This window comes from Gossypium hirsutum, chromosome A01 (assembly GCF_007990345.1).
Source record: "Gossypium hirsutum isolate 1008001.06 chromosome A01, Gossypium_hirsutum_v2.1, whole genome shotgun sequence".
NCBI lineage: Eukaryota > Viridiplantae > Streptophyta > Magnoliopsida > Malvales > Malvaceae > Gossypium > Gossypium hirsutum.
The window spans coordinates 8,911,798-8,938,428 of record NC_053424.1 but is presented as its reverse complement, the minus strand read 5'-3'; the positions used below and the strand labels follow the sequence as shown (position 1 = coordinate 8,938,428).

Here is a 26,631-nt window from a genome sequence, read left to right as displayed (position 1 = left end):
ATACAACATAATTTCAAATAAAACCAATTAATTTGACTAGCGATATATATGTAAAAATGAAAAAAAAAGGTAAATAACGTATATACAGAAATACTAATATAAGAAAGTATTTAAAACAAACAAAATATACAATAAAAAAAGATTCCTAAAAGAAAGTCAAATTGTACATAAATAAATTTTAAAGAAAATATATATAATAAATCTAAAAGAAAATATTTACATACAATAATATGAAAACGATAATGTATATAGAATAGAGTTAATTTTCATAAATTATATGCATGTAACATATATAAGAGTATATAATATCATACAAAATTTTTAAACAATATTATATAAAAGGAAATTTTAAAATAATAATTTTATAACTAAAACAAAAATAAATAACAACGCAACTTATCAAGATAATTCAAAATGTATACATAAAAAAAATGAATGCCAAATGAATTTAAAGAAATAATGAATGAATTATAAATAATATAAAAACATGAATTTTAAAGAACCCAATGGAAATAAAAACAAAATTAAGGGAATAATTTGTAAACAAATAGAATTCCCAAAGCGTAGACAAGAACTAGAATGAAATGCGCCCAAATGAATAGGGATTTAAAATACAAATATTCCAACTCACAAAAGGTAGTATTTAAATGAGGAGCAAATTGAAATGATGCGCAAATCCTTCAAAATAAAAATTGATATTCAATCGCTGTTTTTGTGTTCGTATTTAGTATCTCCTCCCTTTTTCTCCAAAAAAAACCGCCCCCTTTACAATAGTTTTGAATGGCTGTTATAGCCAAATTTTACAACCGATTGCCTCTTTCTTTTTGCAGGCAAGTGGGGTAATGGAGTTAGTGGGGTGGTTTAGTGGGGTGATAGAGTTAGTGGCAAGTGGGGTGATGGAGTTAGTGGTCGGTTTAGTAGGGTGCTAATTGGATGGTTGGTGTTTTGGGCTTTACTTGTTGGGCTCGGGAAAAATTTGGGCTCTACAGCTGCCCCTCTTTGCTCGTTGTCGTGTAACAAAAATGGGGCAAAGACTTTAAAAGGGCCAATTTTGCCGGTCTTGTTGAGTCTTGATTTCTTGATGCTTCCTTTCTTCAGGTAGCCTCACTTTAACCCACTGCGTCTTCAGGGGTATAGGAATTTTCATTTCAATCTACTCCACTACTACTTAGGGAGATAAGATCTGTAATTTTCAGCCTGTTTCCCTACTGCTTAGGGGGTCAAGGCTCACTGTCTTTGATCTGCTCCACTACTTCTTAGAGAGACAAGATCTGTAATCTTCTGCCTGTTACCCTACTGCTTAGGGATTAAGGCTTACCATCTTCGATCTACTCCACTACTGCTTAGGGAGATAAGATTTGTAATCTTCTGCCTGTTACCCTACTGCTTAGGGGTTTAAGGTTCACTGACTTCGATCTGCTCCACTACTATTTAAGGGAGATCTGTATTTTCCAGCCTGTTACCCTACTGCTTAGAGGATTAAAGCTTGCTATCTTCGATCTGCTCCACTACTGTTTAGAGGAGATCTGGCCGGTGGCTAAAATCTGATCCATAGCCGATACATGGAGATAAGACTCACCATTTTTTATCTGCTCCATAGCTGATACATGGAGATAAGATTTGTAATTTTTAGCCTGTTACCCTACTGCTTAGGGGGTTAAGGCTCGTATCTTCAACCTACTCTCTTGCTACCTCAGAGAGATAAGGCCAGTGCCTAAAATCTGCTCCATAGCCGATACATGAAGATAAGATCTGTAATTTTCAGTCTGTTTCCTTGCTACATCAGGAAGATAAGACTTTTATCTTCAATCTGCTCTCTTGCTACCTCAGAGAGATAAGGTTGGTGGCTAAAATTTGCTCCATAGCCGATACATGGAGATAAGATATGTAATTTCACCAATGTCGCTACATTGTCCTCTAGGGAACATGCCCTATAGACTCGGTTTCATGTCTATGTTTATGCTAAATGATTAGATGCTATGATCGAAATGAATCAAATACTCCTAACTAGATGTGTTATTATATGAATGTAGAAATGTCATGTGAATGATTCCTTTTTAAAATCTTAAAGTGTCATTACTCGTTATTCATCAAAGTTTTATTACTGTCGTATTATGCTGCCTTCTTGCTCAACTAGCATTTTCAACGAAAACCCATAGAAACAACCCATTTTGCTCAACTGGCTTCTTCTATTGTACCTTCTGGAACGTAAAGTTTATACTTCCCACTGCAATTTCAGGGAAATAGTTATTTGATTTCTTCTATCCATCCTGCTGCAACTCAGAGGTATAGGATTTGCATCATCTTCAATCAATTTGATATATTACACCATTCCCTTCATGTAATGAATAGATGTATATGCCTGATATCTGCATGAATACAGAATACCATTTTCCTTTTCTCGAGAATAATCTCATTGCTCATTTTTTACCGGAATTATAACACCAATGCAATTTTCTTTTTGCTAAACCAATATCTTTGACAGAAAACCTAAAAGAGATCATTTCAATTTGGGCTTAAATATTTCCAACCCTTGAGCTTGGTGAGTTTTAAACAATAGTCTTATTTTAGGTTCTTGTATTATTTAGAAACTTCCAGAGTAATACGCGAAACTCCTTTTATGAAAGTGTTATTAGTCTATTAACCAAATATTTCAATAGGAAATGCTTGAAAAAGAATATCAAAATAGACCAGAAGGAAATTAGGAGCATAGCTCGAAGCATGTAAGCAAATGCAACTTAAGAAGGAAATTTATTGGAACGTATCTTGAAAAGAGTAAGATAATCAAAGATAGAAAATTCAAAAGTGGGTAAAATAAAAAACTAGGTGCCCGAGATATCCAGCTTAAGCTTCTCTGTACCAACTTCTTGAGAACCATTTTGAGCTCAATCTGTGCTTAAGGGGTCTGGAATACTTTGTCAATCCCCCAAGATGTAGCATACTTCTTCATTGTTAATTCAGGCATAGCAAGATTACTGCCTGCCCCACTTTGATCCAAATTTGAGCCACCTTTTCAAGTTTTCAACTCAAAATCCCTTTGATCTCAAGGCACCTTTTGCGAGTTTTCACTTTGGCTTCTCCTGTTTCTTTTTCTTTTTTTTTGTGTGTGTTTTTCCCTTCTTCTTTTTTTTACAACTACTAACTGTGACTAAATCTGAATTCACCGGATTGGGCAGGTCTTTGCCATCCATCTTGGTCAGTATCAATGCTCCTCCAAAACAGGCCTTCTTTACTACGTAAGATCCCTCCTGGTTTGGCATATTTCTTCCTTTGAAGTCCTTTTGTATAGAAATCTTTAATGCCAGGTCGCCCTCGTGGAATTCTCTAGGACTAACCTTTCTGTCATAAGCTCACATCATTCGTTTTTGGTATGTTTTAACCATGACGAGTAACTTTCAACCTCTTCTCTTCAATTAAGTTCATTGATTCCTTCTGTTTCATCCAATTCTTGATTCAATCAAAGCTTGGAGAGAAGGAATCTTGATTCCAAAATCATTTTTATCCTATAAACTAATGAGCAATGTGTTGCCCCAACAAGTCCTGGTCTATGTTCGATAAGCATAGAGGGTAAATTGTAACTTCTTTATGCCAATCTTTACAAGTCTGGTCGCCTTTCACTATGGCCTTCGTTTTATTTTTTTCTCTTTTTTTTGTTTTATTTTTTTAGGGGGGGTTTGATGACTTTGTAACATTGGCATATGAAGTGACCTTCACCCTCTTTCTAAAGTAATCGACAATTGCCAAGATGAAACGATGTATATTAGTCGAGAATGGCCTGATAACATCCCTACCCCACATATAGAAAATCTGTGAGGAAATGGAGGTGTCACGTAAGTCTTGTCTTCCTCTATTTGTCATTTACGGCATAACTGATACAATCCTCTTCCTTGGTGGATTATCAGTATCCGAACCTCATGATTAGCTTGGCTAACATATTAGCATGTGCCCTTATAACACTCGTACAGACCCTTTTTAACATCCCCAAATATTAGTAGCCCAGACATATCCTAACATGATTATACAAAAACATCTTTGAATTCATGGAGTAACTCAATGACGATTCACTTTGCATAATCCGATCTTTACCTTTTGTTCACAATGTCCACTGACTCTTTGTGGAGTAGGATCTGTTTTTCATTTTGTTTTACCATCCTTAACAAATCAGGAAATAAGCTACAATCTCTGTCATCTTCAAAGTCTTCAGATCCGCTTAAACACATATCTTACCCCAAAAGGGAGTCAGTTATAGCGCTGCTCATGTCGTTGATATCTAGGGACCTATTGTAGATACATAGGCATATTTCCAAAGAATAAATGATTCTAAGGATGATTATTTGTATGATATGATTATGAATGAAGAATAAAAGCATATTTAAAAGATAGTCGAAAGAACAAAAGAATATGTCACGAATGAAAGAACATTTACTAAAAAGGATGCATTTTGATTGAAATAAAGATTTTGAACACAAGCCTATTTCACAAAAGGGTTCTTATTGCCCTTAGGCTTAAAACAACAAGCGTGTCTTGAATATTACTCTAGATTAGCTCTAAAAATACAAGGATCTCTTCCATAATCCCATTATTCAAAACACCCCTAATTACATAAGGGTTTGGAAACTTCTATTCCCTGGTTTCCTCTTTAGATATATCATTCAAATTCCCTGATATTCCTTCTAGGTTTTGGACTTGTTAAAGGCATCGCAACTCTTTCACCCCCACTTTCAAATATTGCATTTCTTTATTGTGAGAGCAATTGGGTTCTGAGGAATCGTCGAACTTCATAATTCCCATTTCAATGAACCTTTCGACCAACTTTTTAAATGTAGTGCAGTTTTCGATTGAGTGCTCCATTATTCTCGCATGGTACTCACATTGAGCATTCTCATTATACCATTTTGGGAATGGAGGTTGCATGGTTTCCGAGTAGAACGGAGACACCACATGCACATTAAAAAAGTTCTAATACAACTCCTTATATGACATCGGGATAGGTGTAAATCGGAGCTTTTCTGTATTTGGCCTTGAGTTAAATTTTTGCCTTGAAGAGCCTCGATAACTAGTGGTTATAGCCCTTGACTGGTCTATGTTAACTAATTTGAAAGGCATGCTCATGAGGTTCACTTCATTCTCTTTATTTCTCGGGGTTGACCTTGTAATGCTTTCTGCCACATCTATCCTCCCTTTTACCGCATTTTCAATCATCTCACGGGACATTATTATATTTGAAAAGCTCAAAGTAGTGCTTCCCAACATCTAGTTAATGAACGGGGCTTTCAGGGTATAAATGAAAAGTATTGAGGTCTCATTTTCCAAGAGAGGCGGTTGGACTTGTGTTGCTATCTCTCTCCATCTTTGGGCATATTGCCTGAAGCTCTCACTTTGCTTCTTTTCCATATTCTGTAAAGTGATCCTATCAGGAGTCATATGACTATATTGTTTCATGAAAGCTTGTGCTAGATCTTTCTATGAATTGATTTGAGTACGGCTCAATTGGTTGTACCATTTGGATGTTGCCCCGACCAAACTTTCTCATTGTTGACATAGCCTGCCATTCGTCTGAAGAACATAGTGATATAAGCTTCGGGACTACTAGTCCCGTTGTACTTCTCAAACTCTGGAGTTTTGAATTTGGGGGGAAGCCCCAAGTATGGAACTAAACTCAAATTCTTAGCATCAATTTCATAGTAATAGTCAACACTTTCCATTGTCTTGAACTTTTCCTCTAACCACTTGCATCGGTATTTTAACTATTTCGAGAGCTCCACCATTGTCTTTTCTATTTATTCATCGAGATCGGAGACAATGGGATTAATTGAGTTATTTCTCGGGTTAGAGCCTGAGCCGTCTTGGTAATTTAGAGGCGCTGAATCACCAGCCTAAAATTGTTGGGGCCTGATTGTAATAGATGGCCTTCATGTGTACACCTCAGGTTGTGTCTGATAATTTGTCAGGGTAAAATCCGCGGGGTAAGGAAGCTTCTCATTGTCTTCTCCAACATTGATCATGGAGCTTTTCCTTTTTTCTAGCCTCTTAATCAACAGTTGGGACAACTGATTAATCATATTCTTTTGAGACTCTAGCACTTGGTCTCTCATATCTTGTCGTACCCTCGCTAGTTGCTCTTGCATTTGCCTTTGTAATTGGTCTTGCATCTCTCTTTGAAGTTGTTTAAGTCTTTCCAATCTTTGGTCCATATCTTTTATCTTAGCACGGGTACCGTAACGACACTTGGTTGATAAGTTCTTATCGGTTTCCAGATTAACTAAAATGATTTCAATTAATTAAGGTCTTTTTTTGTGAAAATCAAATGCAAATGATGCAATGATGCAATGCAATGCAAATGCATGGAATGAATGCAAAAGAAAAAAGGTGTTGATTCTAAATTCAATTCTATTGGAACAAATTTTCTAGAAAACAAATTCCTTTACATAAAAAGGATTACATATGTGGCCTTTCCTTCATGTTCCAAGCGAAGACACCGATTTTCTTTCTTTGTAAAAGTCAAATCTCACGAACTTCCAATAGATGCCTCCACTAACTCCTTTTTGCTTGATCCAGACCGCGACTTATTATCCTCACGATGTTGATTAGCTCCTTTAAGAAAGTAGGGATTCAATGGCTCTCGAACAATCTTTATCAGCTTGAATCTTCAGGCAAAGTCTTATTTTCCTCCACGAACTATCAGCTTTCTTTCGTTGTGCTTATTTGGACCATATTCAGAAAACCGTATTATAGTCCACTTTATCAAGAAATCCGTTTTCTCATGACAAACTGTTCTATTTAGCAATCAAATATGAATCAACACCTCTTTTCTATGATGATGTAATGCAATGCAGTCATAAACAAAACAAAAACAAAGCACGTTAGTACAGAAGGAATAAATAACAAATAAAGCACCTATTCGGGTGACCACTAAATTTAGGCATGGCTTTACCTAAGGTGGGTTCCTAAGTCTCTCTATATGCGGTTCAGTTCTTGAGAAAGGGTACCTGAACCAACAGATTCCTCAATCCTCACTTATTATAGGCTCATATGAATCAAGTTCAGTTCAAAGGAATACATTTTCCTATGGTCATGCGGAGGTGAAAACCTCACGAAGACATAGGTACGGATGTATCCCAGAAGCAGTCCACTAGTCCATGTGGAGGTGAAAACCTCAGAAGGCATAGTTTCTCACTCCCACTTAAAAGGTGTGACCAAAATGGTCATGCAATATGCAATGCAAGAGTATTCTAGCAAACATAGGGATCACAAGAAAATGTGACAAAAGAATCACGATTTTTAAATCAATTTTCAATTTTCGACAAAAGGACAGAAAATAATCAATTTTACGGCTTGACTCTTTTATTGGTCCCCAGTGGAGTCGCCAAGCTGTTAAAACCATTTTTATTTTGGAAAACGGGGATTGACTTTAAAACATGGTATGGAGTCGCCACAAATCCTTTTTATTTAGGTGTGATCGGGTCACCTTGTGATCAATCATTCTAATAAAGCATTTTGGTTTATTAAAACAATATTTTTGGTCTATGAAAAACTAGAAAATGGGTTCGGGAGTCGTTTACGTGCGAGGAAGGATTAGCACCGTCGTAACGTCCAAAATCGATACCGTATTGATCAATTAACGTCATAATGTTGAAATTTTGGAAATGATTTTAAAATACAATTCCTTTAAAAGCGTTTAGATAACTTGAACTGAATGTCGAGATTCTCTCAGAAGGAATAACATATCATGTCCAGCACGATTGGATACAACATTTCAAACCCTCAATACGAGATCATCCCATAATTTCTAAAACTCATGCATTTGAAATTTCAAAAAGGATATTTAGCTATTTGGCCAAACGGTAAATCGAAACCCAACACGATTGGGCATGATTTATCGAACTTTCAAATACGAAATATTGCCTCATTTTAATTTAAGAAAACATGAATGAAATTCCAAAAGGATATTCCGTATTTTAGTCGAATAAAAAATCGAAACCCAGCATGATTCGACACTATTTATCGAACTTCCAAATACGAAATATTGCCTCGCTTTAATTTAAGAGAACATAGACGAAATTTCAAAAGGATATTCTGTATTTTAGTCGAATGAAAAATCGAAACCCAGCACGATTGGGCACGATCTCTCAAACTTCCAAACACGAAAGATTTCCTTATGTTGTGGGGGGCTCAAGTTAACAATTATAAAAACCGTATCAAAATATACTTGTTCGGTTTGTTTGGAAATAAAAGACAATCAACATTTAGAGAATATGAGAATCATAATCATGATGCATTAACAAGAAATACAAACATAATTACTTGCATGAAACAAATATGTAACTATAATATAAAAACCAAAAATGACACATAATACACAAAACAATATGAAAATTTGGAACCGACATAACACAAAACAATTTAAAACCTATATGAAAAATTTACAAAGGAATAACACACGCTAGAATTCAAAATACCTCATATGTACATAAAACCGATAATATATAAACGATTATTAAATTATATAATATGCAAGAAGAAATTCGAAATAAATAACATACAACATAATTTCCAATAAAACCAATTAATTTGACTAGTGATATATATGTAAAAATGAAAAAAATAAGGTAAATAACGTATATACAGAAATACTAATATATGAAAGTATTTAAAATAAAAAAAATATACAATAAAAAAAGATTCCTAAAAGAAAGCCAAATTGTACATAAATAAATTTTAAAGAAAATATATATAATAAATCTAAAAGAAAATATTTACATACAATAATATGAAAACGATGATGTATATAGAATAGAACTAATTTTCATAAATTATATGCATGTAACATATATAAGAATATATAATATCATACAAAATTTTTAAACAATATTATATAAAAGGAAATTTTAAAATAATAATTTTATAACTAAAACAAAAATAAATAACAACGCAACTTATCAAGGTAATTCAAAATGTATACATAAAAAAAATGAATGCCAAATAAATTTAAAGAAATGATGACTGAATTATAAAGAATATAAAAAGATGAATTTTAAAGAACTCAATGGAAATAAAAACAAAATTAAGGGGATAATTTGTAAACAAATAGAATTTCTAAAGCGTAGACAAGAACTAGAATGAAATGCGCCCAAATGAATAGGGATTTAAAATACAAATATTCCAACTCACAAAAGACAGTATTTAAATGAGGAGCAATTTGAAACGATGCGCAAATCCTTCTAAATAAAAACCGATATTCAATCGCTGTTTTTGTATTCGTATTTAGTATCTCCTCCTTTTTCCTCCAAAAAAAAGCCCCCATTACAATAGTTTTGAATGGCTTTTATAGCCAAATTTTACAACTGATTGTCTCTTTCTTTTTGTAAGCAAGTGGAGTAATGGAGTTAGTAGGGTGGTTTAGTGGGGTGATGGAGTTAGTAGTCGGTTTAGTGGGGTGCTAATTGGATGGTTGGTGTTTTGGGCTCTGCTTGTTGGGCCCGGGCAAAATTTGGTCTCTACATAAACATTAAAATAATGTTAAGATGACTATATAAAAATTTTCAATAAATAAAATATGCATAAAATTATTAAATATTAATATATTATAATATAAATATTTTTAAAAAAAATTAAAAATAATTTGGGTGGACCTAAAATGGGTTTGGGCTAGTCTTTTGCAAATATGGGTGGGTTTTGGTAGAATTTTAAACCCATATTTTAGGTCGGGCCGGGCTCGGGCAAGCATAAAGTATGTTAATATCATGGTTAGGCTCAATCCGGCCCATGAGCACCTCTAGTCACATGGAAATTGAGTTTCTCGACACAAATTATTTCTTATTGTTTAGAATTAGTTTATTTACTTTTATTTATTTAAAATTAGCCTCTTTATTTTCTGAATTGTAGATTTTCAATTGTTTGGGTGACTTTCTCGATTAATTCAATTTAAAAATTAGGCATAATCACAAATTTAGGAATAATCTCAGAGTGTTTCATCATCACACATTAATAGAATTCAAATTTAAGGACCAAATTAGATAAATTTTTTGAATACATTTCCACAATATTATTTTATTTTTTTACAATGATTATTGATAAATAAAAATAAATACCACAAGCTTTTCTAAAAACATTACTGGTCCACACAGTTCATTTCAATAAGGGACTAAGAATTTATCAAATATAATTGTATTTATTATACATGCAAATTTTTTAATTAATCTAATATATTTATCATATCGATCTAAAAAATTGTATATTTTAATATTTATTAAATGGTTGAAAGCTTTTTACATGAAACAAATATTTAGAAAGTTTTAATTTATGTCACATTTGACATACATGATTTAGTATGGATGGAATATAAAATATAACAGTTGAATCGTTAAAATATTAATCGTATAAAAATATATGAAATGGTGTAAAACTAATTTAGTTTTAGATAGTGTAAGTGGAATCCTCCCATTATTATTATTATTATTATTATTATTATTATACACTAATAAGTGAAACTAAAAAAAATCTCAAAACTTAAAATAAAAAAATATAATTATAACAATATTTATTTATTTCATTATTTTAAAATTAGTTTATCTAAAAATTCTACCTATTTTAATTTTAACCATCCATGTTTGACCACCCTATATTTTGTCTCCTTCCAATTTTCACTCAATGAATGTGTTATTTGTATTTATTATTAAAATCCCATTGACTAAAAATTTAGGGGTTGATGGTTACCTTTAACCTCCTTATTAAATATGTATGTATGTAAGTCTATGTCTGTAAGTTGACATTCTAAGACTCTCAATTAAATTAATAAAAATTCTAAATTCAACTTTAATACCCAATTATTGTTAATTATTGTTTAAAAGGTGGGTTTAGTTTAATTTATATTATTTTTAATTTTTAATTTAATAATTTTATGTATAGTTATTTTAACATTTTTTAATGTTTACATTATATTAATATTATATATTATAAACTTAATTTTACGAGTTATAAATTACATAATATATAATATAAAAAACTTTAAAAAAACAAGTAGGGTCCCTGTTTTGAATGAGCCTATTTTTTTATCCAAGCTAATTTTTTAAATTTAAGATTTTTGTCTAAATTCACCCAAAATTTGAGCAAGCCTTCAAGCCTGGATAGGTAATAAGATCCATGAATAGACTTACTCTAAACATATGTCCTCTTTTTGGATGTTCATGGGATGAGTCATGGGCTCCTGCAAACACATAAATTGACATGTACTTCTGAAGTTATATGTCACCTCGTCAAGATCTTTCATTCAGCATGATGGTGGATCAATCAGCCTTACATGTGGCGTGTAAAGTTAGACAATGTTTTTACTTGTAGTCTAATGGTTAGTCTTTCAATGAGATGAGGCGAGGCGAAATTTAGTGAATTTTAACAAGATGTATAACAACATCAACAACAACAAAATATTGAGTGCAGTATTAAGATAAATTGCAATTGCAATGAAAGAATTCAAATTTAAATTCTAAAAATAACATTGTTACGAAAATTAGACATGAGCCTCGAAAAAATAAATTTTCATTAATGAAATGGAGGATATCGATTAATTGTAATTTATTTTCAAAGAAAAAAATATTATATTTTATAAAGAAAAAAATGTCAATATCAAACTGTTAAACCTAGCTATTTCCTTTAAGACTAAGCAAGCTTAAAGCTTGTCTTTAACTGAGACTTTAGTGTATGATTATAATAATTTACCAAAACAATTAACTCAAAATTTTTTTAAACAATAATAATCCTACCTTTATGTATCTAAATTTTGGCACATACAGAAAATATTAATTATTGGTTAGAAAAAGGAGTTTATTCCTTTTAATTATTTGTAATATTATATTCATTAGGTAAAGATTAGTCCAATGCATGGAACTTGCTTCCTTATCATTCCCATTTGTAAACAAAGACTTGCTGATGCACATTGGCCAATTATTCAAGAGAAATATATATATATTTTGTCTTTCCACTGTATATATTGTCCTTCAAAAAAATAATTTCAAATTGTGTTGGTGGGATTTTAGCATTATTCTAATAATTCAACTGGGATTTTAGTATCAATATAATAATTCAACTGAGATTATTGGATTTTGGATAAAAGATATCAAGACTTGATTGATCCAAGGAAAATTTTGAATGTACCAAAAAAAATTATCATTAAAAACTATTATTACCAATAATAGATAAGGAATAACAATGAATTACTTGGCTCCTTGAATGAAGTGTAATGGAAGGTATGTAGTCCAAATTTAGAAGTGTTCTCCGCTGTAAACCGAGTTTATACCTCTAACTTCAAAAATAGAGAATGGTTTTCATAGTGCTTGAATCTTAAGCATGTCAATACTTTCAACATGATGGTTACTATATTGTTAGGTATTTATTGGAGTGAGCTTAATGATTAATTATCAGCATTTTGTAAGTCTTTTAAAAGAATAGACATTGACTACGAGTTTTAAAGTTGCTTCATATTTAGGGTGAAAATTGAATCATGACCACTGGTTAAGGTAAGAGAGACATTTACCATATCACCTAATCCCAGTGATTTTTTTTTCATATTTCTTTCATTAAAAAAATGTCACGTGTATTCTTTTTTTAAATATTTATTATTTTTAATATTTTACTATAACTCTATCGGACACTTGTCAATCCTTTGACCTTGTTTGTGGAGTCTAAAAGATCCATTGGTACCAAATATTTTCCAATAAAGTTTTAGTTGAAATGATAAAAGACAATGAAAAATATGATGTTTTGAATGTAGATCCCATAAAGCACATTTTCTAGATTTCACATGATTTAAAAAAAACAAAAATATCCCTACAATAATGGTTATTATTTTATGAAAGAATGATTTTAATAATTGCTCAATTGAATTGAAATATGATTGAAGGGTGACACTAACTTATTAACTCCTTAAATATAAGTAGATAGATTTTAAGGGCATTTTTATAAATAACTTGGATATCACCTCAAATCCAACTTTCATCAAAACCCAACAAAATCTTTTTTTAAAATTTCACCCATCGGAATCCGATTTCGAAAAAAACCCATCGAATTTGTTTTGTTTTTATCCCTAGTTAAGTCCAAAATTTCAAGATGACTGTCAAATTCAATATATGAACACTTTTATCCAAAAGTTTGGAAACAAATAGATTGGGCCATTTCTTAGATAGAGAAAAGAGGCTTATCTAACAAATTTATGGGCCCATCGTTGGCTCAAATTGAAGGGATCTTGAAAGTGACAACCATAAACAAAAAAAAGAAAATGTAATAACAAGAACGAAGTCGCCACTTCATTCCCTCATTTCAGATTTTCGGTTAAAATCAACTCAAAACTACACTACCAGAAAATGTTGTATGAAATCATTGCATTATCTTCACAAAATATCATTTATTTCTTATAAAAATTATTAATGAATTTTTAAAATCCCAAAAATTTGTTTAAATCATTTTATTATTTATTTTGAAAATCTTAAATTCCACAGATAAAATTTAAAATGTAACACATACTCATACTAAAATTACAAAAGGAATAAGACATGTGATAATATTTTTATTTTATTTGTAAAATTAAAAAAATTCGATAATAATATATCAAATATTAACCTTAAAATAAAATAATATATTTAAAAAACTCAATAAATAGTTAAGACTCTTTCTTTTTTTTATGACTTTTCTTAAGAATATAAATAAATTTTTTGAATAGGAAAATGGCATATCTGATATATCCTAACGACTTCATTGGATGTTTTTTCCAATTCACTCTGCCTACTCGTTACTGTCCCAAACTAAATCAACCAATCATCTTTCCCGATTTCCGCCCTTAGATGACGCGTCACTCTCCCGTTCTCTTCCTTTTCAGTAAGTACTGGACCCGGCCGCATCGAATCACTAAGCGTTGGTTAACGACTTAAATGGTCGTACCCCGGGGTCGTTCCATTTTGTCAGTTGGCCAAACACATTTGAAATGGTAAAACGTCTAAAACGACGACAATTTAAGACAAAAAAGGACGACGGCTGCCACTGGAACGATAGGGAAAACCGAAGCTTCTCCCTTCTTTGTTTGTAATTTCTTATTTATTTGCACTTTAGTTATTTGTCTTCTGATTCACACTTGATCTCATCTCCCAACCGATCCGCGTTTCGAATATTTGCGATTAAAAAAAGTTTCAAAAAGACGATGAAGACTTGTTGATTTGCTTTTTCAATCTCCAGCTTTGATTGATTCCTACGGGTTATCTTCCTTATCTTCCTCTGCAGTACGTTACTGTTTCTTTCTTCATCAAGTAAAGCATCATTGCTTCTTTTTTCTTTTTATAATTTAAACTTGTGTACATTTATTTGTATGAAGAACGTAGATATTTCTTGCTTTGATTCTGTTTGATTTATTTAAAACCAAAAGTTAGAGCCAAAAGAAGACGTGTATTAGATATTTTCCTCTCTTTTTTTGCGTTATTATTACTATTGTTGAAGAGAGAAAAAAAAAAGGAGGGAAAAACAGGGGAAGCACGCATTTGAGAATTTTGAGCTAGTTTTCGTATATGTTTCATGATAGAAGAGAGGGAAGTGAAGGAAAAGCCAAGAGAAACAAAGAATTTTGAATTTTGAGAGATTTGAGCTTTCTTTAATTGTTTTCTGAAGGAGGAGTTAAAGAGCGAGCGAAATGAGCGAAAAAGAAATGCTTATTTGAATTTAGTTTTTCTTTTTTTCTTTGTTTTGAAGATTTTCAGTTCATTTATGTGTTCTCTTTAGCTTATATCAGCTGGTTCAGTGTATGATAGAGAGAAAACTGAGGGTCAACGAAGTGGAACTAAGCATAAATTTAATGATTTACGTTTAACTTGTGTTGCATATTATAGTTTTGTTTTCTCTGATCCTTTTTTTGTTTGAGAAGAATGGCATTGATTAGAAATTTGTCATTTTTCCCTGGAAAGGGCTTGGTAGAATTGTCCTTGGAATCGCAGCTCATGGCTAGAGATATTCGTAGTTTTTTTTCTAGAAGGTTTAACTGTTGTTTGTTGCTAATTATTAATGCATATGGTTTAATTTAATTTAGTTTAATTAAGTTAAAGTGATAGTCGGGTTTAGCTTCTGCTCATTCCATTGTTTAGATCAGCGCATATTGGAATCTTCTCCCTGTTCGATTGAATTCCCAAATTTAGTTGATTATGTCATTATCTTTGGTGCAATGCAATAAGAATTGCATGCTTAGCTATATTTGTTTTCTAGTTTTTATGCATTTATCTTTCCCACCATAATTCTATCTAAGCTAAAAGGAGAAAGGATTTTCATGGCAGTTCTAAGGTGCTCAAAGAGTGGCTTAAGTTTTTTTGGCCTATCGATATGTTTTTCAGCAAGTTTATGTTGCATAGCTTTTGATACTGATGCACAGGGTTGATACACCAGCATGATAACTGTGTACTTGTAGCAGTATTCTAACTTTTTTATCTTTCCTTACATATATGACCTGCAGTTGGGACACAATCATGGGCGATAGTATGTTGAACCATATATTGAGTGAATACTACATCCCAAATTATATACTTGTTCCTGAATCAGAAGCAAAGAAACCACCGTGTGTACCTTCTTGTCCAGTCTTAGTCTTTATCAACTCCAAAAGTGGTGGACAGCTTGGAGGGAATCTTCTTTCTACATATCGTTCTGTTCTTAACACCAACCAGGTATTATCTTCCTGCCTTAAAGGATAATGCAAGTGTGACTATAAAGATCCACCTTTTGAATTAAACTCGACTGATTGATCTTCAGGTTTTTGATTTGGGAGAGACGAAACCTGATAAGGTGCTACACCAAATTTATGCCACTTTGGGATCACTTAAGCAGCGTGGAGATGGTTTTGCTTCAGCTATTGAGAGTAGCTTGAGAATAATCGTGAGTTGACATCTTAAGTATATGTTTATGTTTACTGTCAGGTTTTTTGTCTGCCTTTACTAATTTACATGTTACATCACATACATACATGTGTATATGTAGAGTGTGTCTATGTTATACATGGCGCAGTTGATGTCTAAATTGCTTAGGCTGTTTGCTAGGTTGCAGGTGGCGATGGCACAGCTGGCTGGCTTCTTGGTGTAATATCCGATCTTAAACTGCCTCATCCACCTCCAGTTGCTACAGTGCCTCTGGGAACTGGAAACAACCTGCCTTTTTCTTTTGGTTGGGTAGGATGATGCTTACTTGACTCGTCTAGTTTATTTTATTAATTGTTAGTTCACATCGGTCTTGAAGATTGTTTTTTTCTTTATCTGTTGTTGCCTTTCGTTCTAATGATATCATTTGACATGTGAATCACGAACTGTTTCTGGTTGTTGTCATATCTCTTTTCCATGAACAAGAATGCTGGTTTTCTTTTCTGCTTCTTTCCCTGTTTTGTTCTCAATCTCTCATCAATTGTTATTGCCGTATTGGCGGAAAAAACAACAAAATTTACAATCCATAATATTTTGAAGCTGAAAATTTTACATCTATACTGCTAATTTTGTTCACTTAATCGTTGTCAGTGATGCCAAACTGTCTTTTCAATCCCCTTAAAAGAAAGGATTAGTATAAGTGGTTGCCATATGTTTTAGTGATCATTACTAGTATTTATTGTTTCCAAAATGTTTGTTCCACATTTGACAAACAGTACTAGAAGAATTGGTTCAATTGAGTTAGATTTTCATGCCTTTTGTTCGGTTAATTTGCAGGGAAAGAAAAATCCCGGCACAGACAGACAATCCGTATTCTCATTCTTGGAACAAGTGAAGAATGCAACCGAAATGAAAATAGATAGGTAATATACTATTCAACAGCCGTCTCTTTGTTTTTATGAAGCTAATTAGAAACATAGACACACGCTTCTATTTACCTATCTTTTACTTCCTGATAAGCAAGCAAGTCATAGTGCTTTATATTAATTAAGGTTCAGGAAGGTGCGAGACTGTGCCTCCTCCTAAATGAAAGAGATAGTTTTTGATGGCATTGGTTTGCTTGTTCACAGAACTTGATTACTGGAGATTGTTGTTGTGTTGCTAGTGCTACAGTTGTTAGTTGTTATGAGCTTTATTCTTCTTGTTTGCAATCTCCCTAAACTATGTTTACTGGACCACTCAAAAATTTTCCACCAAACTATCTCCCTAATGGTTTTTGTCACACTTTAATCTCTTACCCTTTTAGACTTCTCTTATAGTCCTCTCAAGCCTTAGTGCTCTACACTGGTGTGCGGTGCTATGAGCCTGACAAGAAGTTCATGTCTGCAAGAACTTGTCTATATTCAAGATGAACATGGAAAGGATTTTTTTCTTGTTGAAACTAGACTTAAATGATGGAGTCATTTATACTAGCATTTCTTCTTTTCCTTGCGTTTTGATCTGGTTCACTTTTATCATGTTGTAATGGAAAAGAAATTCAGTTGCTTATGTGTTGTAAGTTTTAATTTGCTTTAGATTATTAATGCTACGACTCGTTCGATGAAATTTCAGCTGGCATATTATCATGCGAATGAGGGCTCCGAAGGAAGGTTCTTGTGATCCCATTGGGCCTCTTGAATTACCCCATTCTTTGCATGCATTTCATCGCATCTCTCAAACAGACAAACTGGGTATGGTATGTTTCAGTTTTCTCCTTTATTGCCATTTTTTTGCTGAACTACTTTTTCTTTTTGTCTTCTCCCATCTGTATATATTCTGCCTACAGTAATTCCTGAGGAGTTTTTAGATAGGTCAGTTGTATGGTAATACTGCTTCTGTACCTGTTGGTTTCTTTTTCTTCAAACTATTCTTGACTTCTTTGATATTTGGTGGATGATGAAATTCTAAAAACGAGCAATCCTGAAAGGCATTTTTATTTTGTTGCGTGATGGCCTCATCAAATGAGGTTTACATCTCATCATTTGCCCTGATCCTCTAGTTGTCAGTTTAAATCATTTTTATTTTAAGATAATTGGTGCATTCTTCTTGCCATTTTACATAAAATCATTTTGTATAAAATTTATAGCGAGATCTATGGAAGTGGTAATATTGCCAGTCAAAGGTTCAAGCTGCTAATATGGGGGTTCAAATCACCATTTACATGTTTGGGTTCCGATTTAATGTTTACTTGCTTCATATGAATTGGGGTTGCTTTATATGCTTATTGGCAAAAATTTAAATGGGTGTTCTCTCTTCTCAGGATGGTTATCACTCATTTCGTGGAGGATTTTGGAATTACTTCAGCATGGGTACGAAATATAGTTCCGTGCAAGAATTTCACAATTTGCAGCATTTTTTTTTTATAAAAGAACTACTTTCTTATTTGTTTATGATATGTAGATACAAAGATAAGTATCTCCGTATTATTACTCACTCAAGCATTTAACGAGTAGAAACATAGCAGCGTCACCGTGATTACCTATCTGTTAATATCTTCAAGATAGCTCTTGAGTCCAAACATAGCAGTTTTCCAAGTTAACCTGATAAAGATCCATCACATATCATTTTGTTCCTGACATGATGGTCAAATGTTGCCTGGCCTGTTAATTATATTGAAATGGTTTCCCCACCATATATTTGGTGCAGTTGGTCGTTTGAGGCACATTTTTGTAGTTAAGGTGCTAATGGGAGAGAAAGTGATCGAAAAATTATGCTCACTTAATTGAACCATGTTTTGCCGTTCTTATTTAGATTTTTTAATGCAGATTTTTCCATAGAACTGGAAGTAAGCCTAATAGCTGTTTTGCATTTACATATGATTGTTAGTAGTTGGTTATCTCGATATCTAGATCTAGATCTTAGTGAAGTAACCTTTATTCTGAATGCTATAATGAGATCTTAGTGCAGTAACTTTTCAATTCACCAATAAGATTTGTTTTGGTCAGGAATGGATGCTCAAGTATCATATGCATTTCACTCTGAGAGGAAATTGCATCCAGAAAAATTCAGAAATCAGTTAATTAATCAGGTAAATATATCTTTTCTGCTGTGATAATGGCTGAAATGTGAAATAATCTTAAAGTTGTCCAGAATTTTAATTGTGTTTCAGCCATATTTAATCCTATTTTGAGTTGGAAGTTCCTATCTGGAAATAAAAAAATCCATACTGATTGTACAAATTCCCTTCTTCCTCTCCCTATATGTTCATGTATTGGATTGGATATAGCTTCATAGGTGTTTATACAAGTACGTTACCTTTCATGCACTATTACCGAAAATGTACTTGTCTGCTAACAATATACTGTTTTACATAATCTTTTGTTAAGTTGTCTCCATGGTTCCTTTCACTTGTATGATCATTCTTAAGTTTGTTATGCAACTTACACGAGTGTTTCTTTATTTATGGTGAAGCAGGGTACTTACATAAAGCTTGGATGTACTCAAGGATGGATGTTTGGTTCTCTTTTTCGTCCATCTCCAACGTGAGTCTACTTATTGATGTTTGGTAATATAAATTCCTGTCCTATTTAGACGAATATGTATGATGACTTCATCTTTCACACACCTCAGCTGGCTAATTATATTTTCTTTAAATTTTTTGGTAGTGCTTTGATTAGGGAAATTAATCATATCGTATAAAATTCATAGGAACATGTATGATGGGTATCAATTTGTGCTTCAGTCTCAAGCTATCCATTTTTTAATGTTAGACTAACTACTTATCTAGTAAACAAAAACCTGGTAGATTTGCTCCATGAATTTTGCTTATATGTTATAGATTTGTGGTTTTCTAGCTCGTTAGTCATATCCTCATTTTCTTAGAGCTCTATTTTCATATGCCTGATTCCAAATGGATCGTTATATTATGTTTTATTTCCTGAGTAAAGCTTGTTGAGCCATCTGGTTGCCACTGTATATGAGAATGTCTCGGTGCCAATACAGGAACATAGCTCAAATAGCAAAGGTTAAGGTTATGAGGAAACAAGGCCAATGGGAAGACCTCAAAATACCTAGAAGGTCGAAATCATCTATAACCTGGATGCATATTTAAAAGATCATATAATCTAAACTTTGACTTTCTCATTATAATTGCACTTTCTTCTTAATACAGCATAGGATCTATCGTCTGCCTCAACTTGCCTAGTTTCTCCGGTGGATTCAATCCTTGGGGAACACCGTATAGGAAGAAATTTCTTGATGTCCGTTCTTATTTCCTTCTTCATTTTTTTCTGCTGTAACAAACTGATTTCTAACCAGAAGATTTTGATTGGGGATTCTGGTTTACAGAGAGGCTTGACTCCTCCTTTTGTAGATGATGGCCTAATTGAGATAGTCGGATTTAGAAATGTCCTGCATGGTCTTGTTTTGCTTGCTCCAAATGGACATGGGACTCGTTTAGCACAGGTAGAACAAGAAGGTTCACGACTTTATGACATAAAAACAGTTTAAACCATTTTAGATATCTCTTCTCATATCCTTGTATTATTTCCCGATTCGATCCCGATGTTTCTGTCTGCAATTTCAGGCCAATGCAGTCCGATTTGAGTTTAAAAAGGGTGCAGCCAATCACACATTTATGAGGATAGACGGAGAACCATGGAAACAACCTCTCCCGGCAGACGATGAGACAGTTGTTGTGGAAATATCACACTTTGGTCAAGTATGCATGCTTGCTACCCCATTATGCCGCTCCCGAAGCATGCACGATCCCTCTTCGCCAACTGCTTGCTACAACGAGGATAACAATAGTAGCGACGAAGGAGACTCTCCTGATGATTTGGAAGAAAAACGGAAGTTCGGTGCAGCTGACAGTTTTAAATTCCCAGATGAATTTGATATATCTTACCTCAGTTAAGCTCCTTCCTATATCCAATTCTGCCTTGCTTTTTTACCTTGTTTGATATTAGCCATTCTATTCTCGAGTTGCATCTCAATGCTGCAATCATAGATCTCTTGCCCTTAGAATAGATCGTTTTATCAGATCATCAAAGTGAGTGATGTTTTGTTAAGGAAATTAAATTTCCATAAATTTCAATTTTCAACTATTAAAAAGCTTGATAGCTTTTTTTTTTTTGTTAATAGTGGAGTGACTTTTAACCAATTCTAATGTAAATGAAAAACCCTACTTAAGTTTGAAACTTTATTCTTTGATTCATGATTAGATTAGAACTGATAATCAGCTAGTACACAGTCCAAGCTCAAATGCCTCTTCAAAAGACAAGGATTTGAACAAAAATATAAGTTTAAAAAATAGGTTTAAATAAAAAAATAATGTCCATTTTCTTGACAGGCTGGGCCTCAAGTAGGATTTTTTTTTACTCAAGTCTGTCCTAGCTCAAATCATTATAAACTTCTTTTTCTGTTGCTATTTTACTAATATTTTGCCATTACGTTACTACTATTTTGTTGTTATTATTTGGATATTATATAACTCTTGTTTTATTGTTAATTTTCCTACTATTTTAGAGGCATTTGCTTAGTGTTATTCAAGTATAAATTTTTTTTGCAATGTATTTTCAATTTGTTGGTAAATATGTATTTTAATATTTTTGGAGTATTTGATGTATTATATTTTTAAAATGTTTTTATATAAAAAATAATAATCTAAAAAAAATTAATACTGACGGACCGGGTTGGGCTCGAGTTTAGCATTTTTAATTTGGGTTTGACTTGTGTAGAATTTGAGGCTCATTTTTTTTGTTGGGTCAAGCCTAGAAAATTGGCTTAAATATTACATCGACCCGGCTCAAATTTAGCCCGACTCATAATCAAGTGTATTCATGGTAAAGCAAATTGGTAAGTGTTTTGAATTGTGAAGCATTTGTAATATGTAAATATCTATTATAATAACATTATGTAGGCCTAGTTTTTCAGAAAAAAGTTTTTTAAAGTATTATCCATTAGATAGTCAATTGAACTCAAACAGTGTCAAGTATTGACCCCTAATGGGAGGTTTGTCCCCTATACTTTGCCAAAAGTTAATGTTTGAGAGTACGTTAATTGATGGATATATGACCTGTAAGATCACTTAATATATCTCATTATTGCTCAGAGTTTGTTTGTTCTCAACTATTTTAATTAGGATATAATATAATAAGAATATGAAAATTTAAAAGGTATAATGTTAAATTTAGCCTTTAATGTTTACATCTTAAGTCAATTTGACCCTTATTCTATTTTTTTAGCTAAATTTGAGCATTAACATTTAAAAAAAAAAGTCAAATTACTTTTTTAACCAAAATGTTAAGTAAAATATTAATTTTTTAACGATGTTAGTGTCGCAACCTATATGGTAGCCCACGTGTACTTTCATGTTGACATGATACTATTTGTCTTATATGCAATGTCAACAAATAATTTTAAAAATAAAAAATAAAATATTTAAAATTCAAAAAATATACAAAAAGTTCATAAAAATTCAAAATAAATTAACACGAAGTACATGTGAATTGTCATTCAAGCTACCTGTTTAAAAATTTAACATTTTAGTTAGTATTTTTGTTCAAAAAGAAACAATTCAACTCTTTCGATACGTTGATGGCCAAATTTAATTTTTTTTAAAAATTAAGTGTCAAATTTAGCTCAAAAAAGAATAAGGTTCAAATTGATAAAAATTATAAATGTTGAGGATCAAATTTAACATTATTTTAATTTAAAAATTAATTATTATATTTCATTAAAAAACCATTAAAATATATTTGAAATATAATAAATGAATGTGAAGAATAAAAAAAACATAGATAATAATATTTTAACTTCGTTGTAAAATAAATCTAAGTTAGTAAGAAAATAAGAGGAACAAAAAAATATAAATAAATTCTTGAAATTGTTATATATGATCAACTCACTCAAGTTCAAGTCAACTATTTTGACTGTAAAAAAATAAAAATAAAGACTAGCTCACTCTACTTATAATTGAGGGGCTGCCTCAGTCAAAAGTACTCGGTAAAATTTGCATGACCACCATGCCCCAGCTACCTCTTCCATCAACATGTATTTCTTGCAAGTTTGGCATATAAACACTCATCCAGGACCATAAGCCTCCTTATCACATCTATGTGTATATGTGAGACATCATGATTCAACCACAAGCTCGCTCTCATAAGACGCCATTCTAAGGATTCACTTTAAACCTTTTTTATTTATTATATCGTTTTAAAACACATTTTTTTATAATCCACACTATATTATTTATCTTCTCTTTCTCTTAAAGAACTGAATTTACTTTTAACGGCTCAACACCTCTTTATGTGAATGTAGGAGCAATAATTGAACATCTCATTTCCTAGTTGCATTACCATTTCTTTTTTCTTGCAAGAGGATAAAAGAAAAAGAAATCAATGATGTAATTGACATTAAGAGTGTTTAGTCGATTAACTGATTCGAACTACCATTAACCAAATTAATCAGTCTTTTTAAACCTTCAATTGTTAACCGAATAGAATTTTTTTCAAAAATAATTAACCGAATTAACTGAACTTTTTTTTTGTTAAAACAAGTATAAAACATATAAAAAAAATTAACCGAATTAATCGACCGATTAATTTATACTTCTAAAAAATTAACCGAATTGACCAACCCCCGATTCACTTATATATTATAATATTATTTATTAAGTTCAGTTAATTCAATTAACCGACCAATTTTAAACCGAATTAACCATTAACTGAATTTATAAAAAATTATTAACCGACTCTAAATAAATTAACTTGATTAACCGACCGAATTTAATTTCAATTTTACCCGATATTTGCACATCCCTTAATTGAGACGGTTGTGAATTGGATGTGAAGGGTTCATCCTCGTATACAAAGGAAGCAGAAAAGCTAAACCAAAATCATTTTTGTCCTTTCTTTTCATTGTTTAGTATTATATAATACCACTAACCAAATCCCAATATACTACACTATTCAAGGTTGATTTATTTGCTTACATTTTTAACTCATTTCATTAGTCGAATAATGAACAAATTTGCTTTGAAACCATAGGTTGTTTCCTTTAGTTTGGGCAAAACCATCTCTGGTTTCCCTAACATTTACCTCTATATAAGAAACCCTTATCCACCTCTCCCGTTTTCAAATTTAATTTGACTCATCGTCACTATGGGTTCAGTTATATCATAAAAATTTAAAAACTCAAGTAAAATCGATCTATAAAAAATAGAAAAATATCATTGTTGAGTATGACTCTTATTTCAATCAAATTTGAGAAATAATCTTTCAGTTAAACTATGTTAATTTGTTTCAATCAAACTCTAATTAGTCTAGATTATTTTATTACTATTTGAGCTATGAATTTAGCCTATAAATAGGCTATTTTACAACCTTAGAAAATACACCCATTAGAAATTAGAACTCATAACACATTTAAAGAATTTTGTGTTTACGTTTTGAGGGTTCTTTGTTTTCAGATTTTTGGGGTTTAGTTTTTATCTCCATCTTTTGTACTCTTCATTCTTTTTCCATTATAGTAAAATTATCTTTGCCCGTGGTTTTTTATCTTCTTTAGAGGAGTTTTTCCACGTTAAATTTGTATGTTCAATTTCTCAATTTGTTCCGCTATTTTTTATACTTGTTGCTTAATCGGGTTGATCTCAACAAGTGGTATAAGATCTAGTTCAATTTTCATAGATCAACCCATTCAGATATGGCAACAACAAGGTTTGAAATTGAAAAGTTTGATGGTGAGACAAATTTTAATCTGTGGCAAGTTCAGATGATGGCAATTCTAGTTCAAACCAGCTTGAAAAAGATTGTTACCGGGAAAAAGCTTGAGAATCTAAATCAAACAGGATGGGAAGATCTAGATGAAAAGGTATTGTCTGCAATCTAGTTGTGCCTCGCGAATATGGTATTGCGGGAGTTATTGATGGAAAATACCTCATCCGCCTTGTGGAAAAGGTTAGAAGCTCTTTATGCTACTAAGTCTCTAGCTAACCGGCCGTTTAGTGTTGAAACAACGTCTTATGTTTCGCATGAACGAATGTGAGCCTATTAGAGATCACATCAGTTAATTCATTACTCTTTTAAATGATTTAAAAAACATTAAGGTTTATATTGACGACGATTGATAAACCATAATATATACATATTTTACCCCATGCTTGGCATATTTATGGATGATTTTTCCTTGGTTTTAGTGAATTTGATGCTCATAATCCTTTAATTTCATGTTTTATACTCAGGAGAGCTTAGGATAGCAAAAAGTGCGAGAAACGGGCCAAAAACGGACAAATGGTGACTAATTCAGTGTTTCACACGGCCTAGGCACTTCCACATGGGTGATCCACACGTCTGTGTGTGACACACGGGAAGATCACACGCCCGTGTGTCATGACCGTGTTGACACAAAACCAAGTCAAAATTATACACGGCCTGAGCACATAAAGTCTATATAAACATGCTAGAAGAGGATTGAAGGCAGACACGGAGAATAGAAGGCAGAAAATACTCGAGAACATCCATCGGAGTCAGCTCAGAAGGAGGATCTACATCAAGACTGAAGATTTCCATCCAATTTTTAAAAGTTCTTTAGGTTTCTTTATGTTTTGTTGTTTCCCAAGTTTTGAGATATTTTCCATTATTATGAACTAAACTCCCTAAATACCTAAGGGAGATAAAACCTAAGGCGAATCTTATTACTCTTTGAATTATGATCGTGTGATGTGATACATGCAATAAGTTTTATAATTTATGAATGTCTGTTCTTGAAAACTAACTATTATCACGACAAAGGCAAGCGCACCTTATCGAACAATAGTATAGCTTATGGCAAGACCGGGATGTCGAACCCAAAGAAACTAAAAGTACTAGTATTAACTTTCTTTTTATTATCTAGCCTAAAAATAAAGGGGTTTGTTTTATCTAAACTAATTACTAAACCAAGAATGCACAAAAAGTAAATTGGGGAAATAACTTTTGGAAAAACTGAATGATTTGGACAATACCTAAGGGAAAAATCCACCTAGACTTCACTTGTTATTGACTCTGAATCAGACAATTTATTCACTTAACTTGATCCATAGAAATCCCTAATTTATATTATTATCTCTCTCGAGACTAACAACATCTAACCCTAGGTTAATTAATTGAAATCTCTTTCTAATTAAAACCCCTAGTGTTGCATTAACTCGATCTATAAATTCCCTTATTCTGGCAAAATTATGTCACCCTATCTCTAGGCGTGCAATCAATTCCGCTTAATTATGTTAGATCTACTCTTAGATAGGGACTTTTGCTCCTCTGAATAAGCACATCAGTACTTGAATCAATATCCTGGAATATTAAAATAAGAATTAAGAACTCGTAATTAAGAACAAGTCAAATATTTATCATATAATTCAAATAATAATAACAAGATTCATTTTAGGTTTCATTCCCCTTAGGTATTTAGGGGGTTTAGTTCATATTTATGAAAGAAAACATCTCAAAAGAATAATGAAAACAAAACATAAAGAAAACCCAAGAACTCTTGAAGGGAATTGAAGGGAGATCTTTAGTCTTGAAGGTGAATTCGGCTTCTAAGATGGATCAATCGACTTTTTTCGAGTAATTCCTTGGCTCCTACTCCATGTGTGTCCTTTAATCCTCCTCTAGTGTGTTTATATAGGCTTTAGAATGCCTAAAAGCCCTCCAAGGTGGCCTTTTCCGAATAAAACTCAACTTGGGCTCGACAGGGACACGCTCGTGTGACACGCCCGTATGCAATTTCTTCAATCTGT

At 32.4% G+C, this 26,631-nt stretch overlaps 1 protein-coding gene across 3 annotated transcripts; it reads left to right on the top strand.

Annotated features, from left to right (window-relative positions):
* Positions 1-13,955: 13,955 nt before the first annotated feature.
* LOC107916662 (diacylglycerol kinase 5) lies at positions 13,956-21,054 on the top strand. 3 transcript variants are annotated; one of them, XM_016845986.2, is made up of 13 exons: positions 13,956-14,291; positions 15,479-15,686; positions 15,772-15,894; positions 16,056-16,184; positions 16,710-16,795; positions 17,484-17,607; positions 18,172-18,220; positions 18,857-18,939; positions 19,326-19,393; positions 19,854-19,928; positions 20,023-20,110; positions 20,199-20,315; positions 20,437-21,054. In XM_016845986.2, exons 2-13 carry the CDS (start codon positions 15,492-15,494, stop codon positions 20,764-20,766), a joined length of 1,467 nt encoding a protein of 488 aa, XP_016701475.1. In that variant the 5' UTR covers positions 13,956-14,291; positions 15,479-15,491; the 3' UTR covers positions 20,767-21,054. The 3 variants fall into 3 exon arrangements, with proteins under 3 accessions (XP_016701475.1, XP_016701474.1, XP_016701473.1); XM_016845985.2 differs by having other exon boundaries at positions 13,957-14,264; XM_016845984.2 differs by lacking the exon at positions 13,956-14,291 and having other exon boundaries at positions 14,357-15,686.
* Positions 21,055-26,631: the final 5,577 nt, after the last annotated feature.